The sequence below is a fragment of the Dendropsophus ebraccatus genome, chromosome 2 (assembly GCF_027789765.1).
Source record: "Dendropsophus ebraccatus isolate aDenEbr1 chromosome 2, aDenEbr1.pat, whole genome shotgun sequence".
In the NCBI taxonomy this organism is placed as follows: domain Eukaryota; kingdom Metazoa; phylum Chordata; class Amphibia; order Anura; family Hylidae; genus Dendropsophus; species Dendropsophus ebraccatus.
This window is the reverse complement of record NC_091455.1, coordinates 11,877,440-11,890,593: the sequence shown is the minus strand read 5'-3', so window position 1 is coordinate 11,890,593 and position 13,154 is coordinate 11,877,440. Positions and strand designations below refer to the sequence as shown.

Genomic DNA, 13,154 nt, shown 5'->3' with positions numbered 1-13,154 from the left:
TTGATTTAAAAGAAAAACATTGCCCTTTAAGAACAGAAAGGGGGAATATTACAAGATGACATAAGTCACAGTAGCTGGATGCCAGAAAATGGGTACCTAGTCCCCACAATGGACTGGAACACCCATGATCATACACTTATGCTGTAGAAAAGGAATGAGTGTTAAACCCCTTTAAAAGTGTGAAGGGGTTAGCAGTAAGGCCGTGTTGCAACGGCCGTGAATAGTACGGAACTTACTTTGTGCTGAAGGTTGAGAGAATCCTAGCTATTCAATGAAAAGCTGCTGCAAAAAACCCTGTCAGTTCACACAATGGAGGGTGCGGCTCCGGCCGCACCTTCCATTGTATGCAGTGGGGAGTTCTGATGCAGGCACGCACTGATGGGCCCCCATCAGAACTCAGCAGTGCTAAAGATGTTCCGGGATGATCTTTTCTGAGACCGGCCGTTCCGTGACCCAACCGGGTCACAGAACGGCCGGTCTCTTACAAAGTGTGAACATAGCCTAAGAGTGTAAGAAACAGAAATGGCCTCCTGGGCTTGGTACTACTTCTCTAGGACTAGAGCTGTGCAGGAAAGTGCACCACCGCTCCATTCAGATGAATGAGGCTGTGCAGCACCTCTGCCATCTTTTCGGGCTGCACACAATGTAGTGACAGTGTTAGGGAGGTACAGGAGTCACAACCTGGATACACTTGTATTCCTTAAAGTATGGCTATCATTTAAAATATTTTTGCAGAACTCAACAGTACCAGTGATTTTGAGAAATTCTGTAATAGGTTTTATTAGGCAAAAGAGGTTTCTTGTGTACAGACAAGGCTGTTTTCGAGGGAACCACTCACCGAACATCCACACATCACTCGCTGAGGTAAAGCGCCGGAAGTTTATGGATTCGGGAGCCATCCATTTAATAGGCAGTTTACCTTTGGAAGCTGCAAAATGAGGAAAAAACACATTCAGGTTACGGTCAGAACTGGGAAACCATAAAAATTACCTGGGAAAACGGAAAAATGTTCACAACACAGAATGAAATCCTAAATAACTATTTCTGCATATGCGTCTCCATATATCCTGATGGTACTGGGTCTCAATGAGGAGTCCCAGCCATGTATAAAGACTAAGGGCCCTATTCCACTGGACGATTATCGTTTGCATAATCGTTAACGATTAACAATCTCAAACGACCGCTATTGCAAAAGACCTGAAAACTTTCACTCATTTCCATGGAACGATAATCGTTACTTATGATCGTTTTTTCTTCGCTATTTATTTGCTATTGCGTTCGTATCTATTGCGAACGACCGAACAATGTCTTATTCAATGCAAACAATTTGCGAACGAGCAACAATAAAAATAGGTCCAGGTCTTATAAAGCGATCAACGATTTCTCGTTCGGTCGTTAATCATTAACTGCATTTTAACCGAACGATTATCGTTTAGATTCGAACGATTTAACGATAATCTGAACGATAATCGTCCGGTGGAATAGGGCCCTTACACAATGCTTCATGGGAAGTATGCAAAAGAGCGCTCCTCCATAGGGAATAACGCTGGTTCTGTAAGGGTGGCCATACATGAGCTATGACAGGCTTTGTACAGTGCTGCAGAATATGTAAGTGCTATATTATATATTATATATATATATTACATATATTGAATCAAAGCTGCACAGAGTTGATGGGTGCAGCTCCTGCAGAAGTTCTTTGGCTGATACCTGGGGGTCCTGACTTCTACAATACACATATGTGCCATAAGTGATCATGGAAAGTGTTCATACAATGTACCTTCCTGGGACAAGACCCATTACATCCCTGCTCATGTGTATCCTTACCTTTATAATATGTACTGTCTTCCATATAACGTGAAAGTCCAAAATCTCCTAACTTGACGCAGTCGGAAGTTGAGACCAACACATTTCTAGCTGCAATATCCCTGAAAAATAAACCATTAATAAAAAGACCATCAGTGCCATAAAGATACTGAGTATACAGAATATATAACATAGAACATGGAGCTCCCATTGGCAGCAATTTGGAGATCATGAATGGGGAACAGGCCATTGCCTATAGCAATGAACTGTCTGGAGATCGGCAGCACAGTGCTAATGTCACTTCCACACATTCACCAGCAGGGGTCACTGTCGCTCTGTGATTATTTTAGTTGCTGCACTGGCTGCCTCATTGGCTTTTTGCTCACTATAAGCCGGTTTCGGCCTTTCATCCATGTCCAGGGGTGTACTGACTTCTATCAGTCTTGTGCATGAGCTGTAATCATGTGATCCTCATCATCTTATGGAACCAGACACAAACCTTGTATCCCTAGAGTGTAAATACAGCATAGAGGATCGGCCGCTCTCACCTATGTACAAAGCGCTTGCTCTCCAGGTAGGCCAGTGCTGTGCTGAGCTGGTAGGCGTAGAGGATCAGCGACGCCAGATCCAGGTTGTATTTACGGACTTGTAAGAATGATCGCAGCTGAAAATGTAAGAAGAAAACATAACACTTCAAAGTGAACCTCAGAGGGGCAAATGCTCAACAGCTCCGCACTATAATACGGGATGTAACTCAGGATCAGTACAGGATCAGTAATGTGTCCCCACCGGCAGAATAGTGAGTGCAGCTCTGGAGTATAAAACAGGATGTAACTCAGGATCAGTACAGGATCAGTAATGTATGTACACAGTGACCCCACCAGCAGAATAGAGAGCGCAGCTCTGGGGTATAATACAGGATGTAACTCAGGATCAGTAATGTAATGTATGTACACAGCGACCCCACCAGCAGAATAGTGAGTGCAGCTCTGGAGTATAATACAGGATGTAACTCAGGATCAGTAATGTAATGTATGTACACAGCGACCCCACCAGCAGAATAGTGAGTGCAGCTCTGGAGTATAATACAGGATGCAACTCAGGATCAGTAATGTAATGTATGTACACAGCGACCCCACCAGCAGAATAGTGAGTGCAGCTCTGGAGTATAATACAGGATGCAACTCAGGATCAGTAATGTAATGTATGTACACAGCGATCCCACCAGCAGAATAGTGAGTGCAGCTCTGGAGTATAATACAGGATCAGTACAGGATCAGTAATGTAATGTATGGACACAGTGACCCCACCAGCAGAATAGTGAGTGCAGCTCTGGAGTATAATACAGGATGTAACTCAGGATCAGTAATATAATTTATGTACACAGTGACCCCACCAGCAGAATAGTGAGTGCAGCTCTGGAGTATAATACAGGATGTAACTCAGGATCAGTGATTGTACGTACACAACCAGTCATGTAATGGTGTGTGAGTATAACTGAGGTTGTGGCTATGCTATCAGGCTTACCTCCCCCAGCGTACACAGCTCCATGATTATCCACACTGGGTTCTCTGTGATCACCCCAATTAATTTCACAATATGCGGATGATCGAACTGACGCATGGTTACTGCAGAGAGAGAAGACGATAATGAATAAATCCTAATACAATGTATCATTAGTTAAGCAATACGGCCTACAGGTCACAGAGCGGTAACATTGTATCCGTCATGGGTGACTCACAGATGATGGCAATCTGTATCACACACAAATGGAATGGATACTACAGCGCCCCCAGGTGGTAATCCAGTCTGAATCATCCAAAGCTGACAGGTGCAAGAAAAACACTGATCCATCATCCGCTTCTACCATCACCAGAGACCAGTATGATCCGGATGAGGTCTCAGCAGAGGATCTGGCACATCTACAGGCAGTTTTAGGCCAGGACTCCATGGTGACTTGAGATCCTGCCCGATCTATTGTTCTGCTGGGAGATAAGCCACTGCCAGAAATGTCTGGTGGCAGCTTTTCTACCTCTCTCTTGTGAATAAATGTGTACGGGCTAAATATAAAGCAAAACCATTGCATAATGAAAGGTTCTCATGTTCTCTGTCTACCATGTATCTAGTCATTGTTCCTGGGCACATCTTGTGCTGGAAGTCTAATGGGGGTGTACAGTCAAAGGGATCTCCTTTACTATAAGTGCTTCTGCTGGGGAATGACATGCCGGCTGTTCACATGAATGGCCTTCCTCCTTACTTACCCTTCCCCTACCTCAGTTTCGCTGCTCCTGGGTCACGCTGACGGCCACCGAATGTCCTTTTTGGCTGGAATCTGGGCACGTCATGTACCTGGCCCTTCCAGCTGTAATGTCATAGCCGGCTAAGTGATTGCCCGCTCAGCCAGACAGTGACTGCAGTGGTGTCCCGCCCCAGTCACTGATTGACTGAGTGGACAGCCACTCAGCCGGCCATGTGGCGTTGCAGCTGGAAGAGCTGGAGGCCGGCGGCTGTCTGCTGGACCCAGAAGCGGCACTATGGGGATAAGTAAGTTTAGTTTGTTTATTATGTTCACACGCCTACTTTTTTGTAATGTCATGGGACTTTCTTCTCCCTTAGGGTGCGTTCACACCTACCTGATCCACAGCTGTTTTTCATGCTGCGAGTTTGCAGCGAAATCAGCTGCGGATCCTGTACTGTGAATCTCAATGAGTCCCATACACGCAGCGTGCATGGGACCCGGCCCCTTTAAAGCCTGCACCGCCGCCGGCCGCCCGCAGCTTACAGCCCCGGCCCCTTAAACCCCTGCACCGCCGACATGCCCGATCGCCGCCCCGGCCCCCCCGCATGCCCGATTTCCTCACCCACTCAGAAAGCCTGTGAGTCCTGCCTCCTCAGTCACTCAGAAAGCCTGTGAGTCCTGCCTCCTCAGTCACTCAGAAAGCCTGTGAGTCCTGCCTCCTCACCCACTCAGAAAGCTTGTGAGTCCTGCCTCCTCACCCACTCAGAAAGCCTGTGAGTCCTGCCTCCTCACCCACTCAGAAAGCTTGTGAGTCCTGCCTCCTCACCCACTCAGAAAGCCTGTGAGTCTTGCCTCCTCACCCACTCAGAAAGCCTGTGAGTCCTGCCTCCTCGCCCTCTCAGAAAGATTGAGAGACCCGGCCTCCTCACCCACTCAGAAAGATTGAGCGACCCAGCCTCCTCAGAAAGCCTGTTAGTCTTGCCTCGTCGCCCACTCTAAGTCTGTGAGTCCTGCCTCCTCACCCTCTCAGAAAGATTGAAAGACCCAGCCTCCTCAGAAAGCCTGTGAGTCCTGCCTCCTCACCCACTCAGAAAGCCTGTGAGTCCTGCCTCCTCACCCACTCAGAAAGCCTGTGAGTCCTGCCTCCTCGCCCTCTCAGAAAGATTGAGAGACCCAGCCTCCTCAGAAAGCCTTTGAGTCCTGCCTCCTCACCCACTCAGAAAGCCTGTGAGTCTTGCCTCCTCAGTCACTCAGAAAGCTTGCGATTCCTGCCCCCCCCCCCCCAGTACTTTGCCCCCTTAGACACCTGACACATCCGCACTGAACAGGAATGAGGAAACCTGTCGGATATAAGAGAGCGGATCTGCCGGTGAGCGGGAGGTGGAGGGCTAATCCTGCAGTTGTCAGGGCCGCTGTAAGCTTACATCTCCTGAGGCACCGGCCGCTCATTACTTCTCATTAATCGCTCTCTAATTCCTTTTGCTGTGAGCGCTCGGGATGATGGGGGTTTTGCCACTAAGCCCTGAATAAAGATAACGCAGCTTTACATATTCTGCACCTGTCTCTACCCGGCTGACATGTCGGCAGCAATGGCCGTCACCGCCCAGCAAACCTGCAGAGTGCAGAAAATTATAATCCCTGAAAATGGCAAATCCTCTAATACAGAAGGACGGGGATCAGAGGGATCAGTACAGGGACTCAGGCTCCGGAACAGCTCTGCAAACCTGTGCACAACCCTCCATGTTATAAGCAGATTCATGTACAAACCCCACTGCTGAGCAATACAATTGTTCCCTGTTATCAGCCATTAAAAGGGGTACTCCGGTAAAAATATTTTTCTTTCAAAATAACTGGTGTCAGAAAGTTACACAGGTTTGTAATTTACTTCTATAGAGAAAACTCCAGTCTTCCAGTACTAATCATCTGCTATATGTCCTGCAGGAAGTGGGGTATTCTGTCAAGTTTGACAGAGCTCTCTCTGCTGCCACCTCTGTCCATGTCAGGAACTGTCCAGAGCAGAAGAGGTTTTCTATGGGGATTTGCTGCTGCTCTGGACAGTCCCTGTCATGGACAGAGGTGGCAGCAGAGAGCTCTGTGTCACACTGAAAGGAATACACCACTTCCTACAGGAAATGCAGCAGCTGATAAGTACTGGAAGACGAAGTAAATTACAAATCTATATAATTTTATGAAACCAGCTGATCAGAAAGAAAAAGATTTTCGCTGGATTACCCCTTTAAAAAGGCATAGGATGTCAGCCACGTCACGTGTGATCCATGGATGACGAGACTTACAGGCCTCTTGTAAGAACTTCTCCCTCACACTGTCCGATGTGCAGTTCTTACACGTTTTGATGGCGACCGCCATGGCTGGATTTTCCTGGGAAAGTAGAAGAGATCTGTAAGTGGGATGTGACCATGGCCACCTGCTAAATAACTACAACTCTCATCATCCTATCAGCTCCTAGAGAGTTTTTAGATTTTATATCAAACTTAACAAGGTCTCTGGACACATCTCTACATTCAGAGCAGGAAAACACCCCCTGAAAATGAAGTGATGGCACATATTAGGGATATACCATCACTCTATGGGGATTTCCTTTTAACAATTGACAACTGGTACAGATTAAATACTTATCACAGCTGAGGGTTTGTTACAATTGTATCTGACCTGGACAATGAGTGATTGTCTCTGAAGAAGCTGCACTCCCATAGTACTACAACCCTCATTCTCCAGCAGAGGCAGCTGACGGCCATCACATCCACTTACCGGGCTCATGTAGACCCCCTGGTGCACATCTCCAAACTGTCCTTCCCCTATACATCTTCCCAGCTCGATCCGGTCTCTCTGGATCTCGTAGTCGCCCGCTGTACAGACAGACAGGGAAATATCATTGGTGAGAGGTGAGGAAGAGCCCATACACCGATAAACAGCAGACATGCCGGGGACTAGGCACAGCACTCATAGGGCTCATCCAGACTGAGGAGAGTAAAGCCCAATCCTTGGACAATGGAAAGTTCTGCTACTTCCCTACACACTTCATCATCTCTGCCGGCTGTCAGTGAATGGAAATGATCAGGGTGTACAATCCGCAACATGACCCTAATCCCATGGACTTACACTATAGGACACTATACATCTTACACGGGGTGGTTAGGGTTAGTGATGGTCGTCTAGTTATACATCAGGTGGTTTAGTGGTTGATACCCAATACACCTGGTGGTCAAAGGTCATAGATAACTAGTGACATCTATTCCATAGCGTGGTCATGGATTCATCTCTAATATCCTAGGAGGGTGCTCCCCTATTCGCACTCATGATGTATATGGTTATATTACACTGTATAGGGAAGAACATCACATAAGGATTTTTTTCTACCCTCACTGTAGTCAATAATACATTCACCTGCCGTGTGCTGCCTCTGGTGGTGGCTGAGGAATTACAGCCTTTAAAAGGGGTACTCCAGCATTATTTTTTCTTTCAAATCAACTGGTGTCAAAAAGGTATATAGATTTGTAATTTACTTACTTTAAAAAATCTCCAGTGTTCCAGTACTTATCAGCTGCTTTATGTCCTGCAGGAAGTGGTGTATTCTCTCCAGTCTGACACAGTGCTCTCTGCTGCCACCTGTGTCCATGTCAGGAACTGCCCAGAGTAGGTGGTGTTATCTATGCTGCTATGGACAGTCCCTGACATGGACAGAGATAGCAGCAGAGAGCACTGTGTCACACTGGAGAGAATACACCACTTCTTTCAGGACATACAGCAGCTGATAAGTACTGGAAGACAGGAAATTTGTAAATAGGAGTAAATGAAAAATCAGTTTAACTTTCTGACCCCAGTTAATTTGAAAGAATTTTCCCCCCACTTTAACTGGTTTAAGAGTGGGGTTCCCACTACCTATAGTAACCTAAGTTCTGTTCTGATTGGTGACAACCTTATCATGTATCTCTGTCCATGCAAGGGATGGGATCAGAAAAAAAAGAGCTCCGACCTCTAACGTGACATAGTAACAGATGAATCAGATCTAAAGAGGTGGAGATTCACAACAATGCCCCGATGCAACATAAAGGAAGCAGCATACACCAACTCCTAGCGCACACAGCACACAAGTCACACCCAGAGCAGTTACCTTCATCTAATCCATAGCTTTCTGATCGGCATTTAGAGAGGGAATAGAAAACAAGCTACCTTAACACAGTGAACGGCACGGGATACGCAAATAACACGTAAAGCAAGACATCGGCCGCCAGCTGCGACAGAGTATATGTGACCCCATGCAGACAAGATGGAGGGAGAGGCTCACAATGGAAGACAGAGAAAGCTCCAGTCACATCCAGAGCTGCGCTCAGAACTCCCCCAGAGTGCAGTGCATTGTGGGGCCTGACATGATGGAGGCTCCTATACCGTCAGACAGTGGGGGTGACAGAACTAGGGATGCAGCTCTGGATGTCACACAGAGTTCCTACATAATAGAAAATATGTGAAAGTTCATGGATTCAGGAAAAGTAGGAGATGCGAGGATACGGGATGTCCTGTGTAATGTGAACAAAGCTTTATCATCACATAATAAAGAGAACAAGGATTAAAGTCCAAAATCTCTGCTTAACGTCACTGAATGGAAACAAACACTAAACACCTGATCCCGGCTGGAGTCTAATGGTGCTTTTACACGGAGCGATAATTCGCCCGATCGCACGATTAACGATTTTGAATGAACAATGTTTTTTTTTATAACGATCAGCGTTTACACGGAACGATACATCGTACAGAAAAGGTACGAGGTGAAATCGTTGAAAGACTGTTTACACTGAACGATCTGCAAATTTTTTGAGAACGATCGACGATTATTTGAGAACATGTTGAAAAATCAAAATGAACGATTTATCGCTCGTCGTTTGATCGTTCGCTGCGTTTACACGTACGATTATCGTTCAAATTCGATCGTTATCGTTCAAATTCGATCGTTATCGTGCAAATTCGAGCGATAAATCGTTCCGTGTAAAAGGACCATAATGGTCCTATTACACCAACAGATTGTCGGACAGATTTTTTTGAACCAAAGCCAGGAATGGACTATAAACAGGGAACAGGTAATAAAGGTTAGACTGAGATTTCTCTTCTTTTCAAATCCATTCCTGGCTTTGGCTTCAAAAAAAACAGTCAGATAATCTGTTGGTGTAATAGGGCCCTAAGGTTCCATGTACACAGAAAGATTATCTGACATTATCTGCCAAAGATTTGAAGCCAAAGCCAGGAAGACTATATACAGAAATCAGTTCATAAAGGAAAGACTGAAATCATCGGCTGATCGTTGATATAGGTTAGAACCTATTTTTGTCGGGCGCCGACCGCGCACCGCTACGTGTAATAGCGGTGCACGGGCGGCGACTAACGATATATATTACCTATCCATGTTCCAGGGCTGCTCCTGCCGTCCGCTTCTCCCGGGGTCCCGCGAGCGCTCTAGCTTCACAGCGGCCTGTCAGCTGATAGGCCACTCAGCCAATCACAGGCCGCGGCGGTCCCGGCCTGTGATTGGCTGAGCGGCCTATTAGCTGACAGGCCGCTGTGAAGCTAGAGCGCGCGGGACCCTGGGAGAAGCGGACGGCAGGAGCAGCCCTGGAACGTGGATGGGTAATGTATGCCAGTTTAGCAAGGGCTGCAAGGACATCGGTAACGATGTCCTTGCAGCTCTTGTTAAACGATTATCGGGCCGTGTAATAGGCCCAGTAAACGAGCGACGACCTAGCAGATCGGCGTTCGTTTACAGGTATTATCGGGCCCTGCTCGGCCCGTGTAATACCACCCTAAGGGCCCTATTCCACCGGACGATTATCGTTAGCATAACTGTTAACGATTAACGATCTCAAACGACCGCTATTGCGAAAGACCTGAAAACGTTCACTCATTTCCATGGAACGATAATCGTTACTTATGATCGTAATTGCGATCGTTTCTTCTTCCGTATTTATTCGCTATTGCGTTCGTATCTATTGCGAACGACCGAACGATGTCTTATTCAATGCGAACGATTTGCGAACGAGCAACGATAAAAATAGGTCCAGGTCTTATAAAGCGATCAACGATTTCTCGTTCGGTCGTTAATCGTTAACTGCATTTCAACCGAACGATTATCGTTTAGATTCGAACGATTTAACGATAATCTGAACGATAATCGTCCGGTGGAATAGGGCCCTAAGGGCCCTATTCCACGGGACGATTATCGTTCAGATTATCGTTAAATCGTTCGAATCTGAACGATAATCGTTCGGTTGAAATGCAGTTAACGATTAACGACCGAACGAGAAATCGTTGATCGTTTAATAAGACCTGGACCTATTTTTATCGTTGCTCGTTCGCAAATCGTTCGCATTGAATAAGACATCGTTCGGTCGTTCTCAATAGATACGAACGCAATAGCGAATAAATAGCGAAGAGAAACGATCGCAATTACGATCATAAGTAACGATTATCGTTCCATGGAAATGAGTGAACGTTTTCAGGTCTTTCGCAATAGCGGTCGTTTGAGATCGTTAATCGTTAACGATTATCCAAACGATAATCGTCCCGTGGAATAGGGCCCTAAGGGTCCTGTTTAGAGATTGAGTTGCGATGCCAGGAATATGCGGCTAGGATATTCCAGGGAATCGATCTGGAATTCCCTGGAATATCCTGGCCGCATATTCCCAGGATCACAACTATGCACCCGGGATCACAGGCATCACGATCGAGCGCAGATGCCGTCGGACCAAAAGTCCGACGGTCCACGCATCTCTAGTCCTGTTACACCCAGAGACACCATGCGAATTTATCGGGATTTACCATTCCAGCGACCAACAAGAAATCGTTTATTTGTCATTGATGGTTGATTTTGTGCCGACACCAAAATCATGGTTTGTGGTTTGATTTCACATCGTTCCTTCAATTGCTGGGATCAGATGGAGTAAACTATCGAAGTAACGACTGTAACGAACGAATATCGCTCTATGTCATATGGTGAACGATTTCAAGTAGCTCTCATCTGCGATAGTTCATTGTTAAAAATCGCTTAGTCTAATAGGTCATTCTACACGCACAGAATTATCTAACAGATTACTGAAGCCAAAGCCAGGAACAGATCGTAAAGGAAAGACTGAGATTTCTCTTCTTTTCAGATCCATTCCTGGCTTTGGCTTTAAAAAAAAAATCTGTCAGATAAATCTGTGTAAAAGGACCCTTAAGGTGCGTTTACACAGAGCGATTTATCTGACAGATTATTGAAGCCAAAGCCAGGAATGGATATGAGAAGAGGGCTATGGAAAATTGGGTGCAGCTTATATGAGCTACTTTTTTTTTGTACATATGTTTGATAAAGAATAATTCTTACAATTCTGAAGCGGCTGCTGGGGGTCCGCCTGGCAGTATAAAGTGTATGGGGGGACTCCCAAATCTCTATGACAGTTGGACCTAATGGGATTTTCACTGCCCGACACTCTGGTTCTCAGAGGAATAAACTAGCTGTCTGGCTGTGGCTTATGCTTCCCCATAGGGAACACATGACCGTCCAGCCACGTTTATGGTGAGGGCAGGACAGATTGTTCGAAGAACGTCAGAATTTTTTTTTTTTTTATCACCTCCCCCAATGTTTATTATAAAGTTGCAGAACTCTTCATTATACGATGATAAAGCTTTATTTGTATACAGTAAGTAACAGGTGAACATTCGTGGGGAGGTTACTATATTAGAGCCTCAACCAGGGCCGTTCATTGATACGTCCCAATGTATATAGTGCAGTTATGAGACAACCCCACCGCCAAACAATCACTGCTGTCATTTCATATTGGGACTGTTAACTCCACTGGTTCCGGTTTGTTTTCTAATGCTTTGCCATTTAACATATTTTTGCAGAAATCAATAGTACAAGTGGTTATAAGAAACTCTATAATAGGTTTTATTGGGCAAAAAAGCCTCTTTCTGTACTCAATTAGCTGTTTTGCAGCCTCCCCCTCCCTTCTTATCTGCTCATTATCTGGCAAAGCCGTCTATATTACAGAGAAGAAAAACGAAGAGGGGTTTGCTGAGTCCAATATAACCAATGGAGGGGGAGAGGGGGAGGGGGATGAGTGAACAAGAAGAGGAGACAAGCAGCTTTGCAGTTTGGAGACTGCCTGGGCAGATAAAAAGCTGGATTCTCAAGTCAGCAACCTCAGTGCTGGTCTGGGAATTTGGTGAGATAAGATTGCAGGATGTAGTGCTGTGCAGGGCTGCCTTTTCTCCTCTCTGTGCTCAATCATCCCCCTCCCCTCTCCATAGAGAATAATGGACACAGAAAGAGGGGGGGGGGCTGGAAAACAGCTCTTTGAGTATAAAAGGAAAACTCTTTTGCTTAATTAAACCTATTACAGAGTTTCTTAAAATAGCTTGTACTAATGATATCTATTGATTAATGACAGTTACACTTTAAATCTTAACCCCTCCCCCTGCACCTTTGTTGTAAAACTACAACCCCCAGCATTCCCTGTTGGATAAGCCCTCGGTTACGGATCTCTATCCAGCAGGACGGGTAAGATGTGAGCACTTACTGGAAGGCATGGTGTACGTATCCTCTTCATCTATAATCTCTGCATAGTCATCAGTTTCTGCAAAGAAATAGGGCAAAAAAAAGAAGAAGTCTATTAAAACCCAATATCTATAGCGAAAGAAGAATCACTGCAAACACCAAAGAATATGAACCACCCGAGAATGAGAGACAGCAGAATCCTACAGAACCCAATGTGGTGGATGTCACGCTCCAATCACATCCAAAGCTGCATCCAAATGAGTTTCCCCTCTTTGCTAGAACCTATGGTACAGTAAAACTACAAAGCCCAATTGCAACGCTGTAAAAAGTGCGGTGCATTATATGGTGTCAGGTAGGCAGATGTGAAAGCATTAGAAAGGGTTAGAGACTGTGAGAAAAATTATGAGTGCAGCTCTGGATGTGACTGGAGTAGAACACAATGTATCAGAATAAGGTAAAGTAACGCAACACTAAGAGGGGTTTATCATTCAATGTTACCAGTTTGCACTGGTGGAGGAAATAATGAATGGAGGAATTGTGGGTAGAGGGAGGAGCTTATTCTATATT

The 13,154-nt window shown here is 45.6% G+C and overlaps 1 protein-coding gene across 10 annotated transcripts in view; it reads right to left on the bottom strand.

Annotated features, from left to right (window-relative positions):
* The window catches only part of PTK2 (protein tyrosine kinase 2), a 168,706-nt gene that overhangs the window by 33,450 nt on the left and 122,102 nt on the right, over window positions 1-13,154 (bottom strand). For all 10 annotated transcript variants that reach the window (XM_069957045.1, XM_069957047.1, XM_069957046.1 and 7 more), the window contains 7 exons: window positions 12,610-12,666; window positions 6,815-6,912; window positions 6,340-6,424; window positions 3,334-3,434; window positions 2,355-2,470; window positions 1,828-1,928; window positions 839-928 (listed from right to left, as the gene is read on the bottom strand). In XM_069957045.1, coding sequence (XP_069813146.1) covers window positions 839-928; window positions 1,828-1,928; window positions 2,355-2,470; window positions 3,334-3,434; window positions 6,340-6,424; window positions 6,815-6,912; window positions 12,610-12,666 — 648 coding nt within the window. The remainder of the gene's footprint in view (window positions 1-838; window positions 929-1,827; window positions 1,929-2,354; window positions 2,471-3,333; window positions 3,435-6,339; window positions 6,425-6,814; window positions 6,913-12,609; window positions 12,667-13,154) is intronic.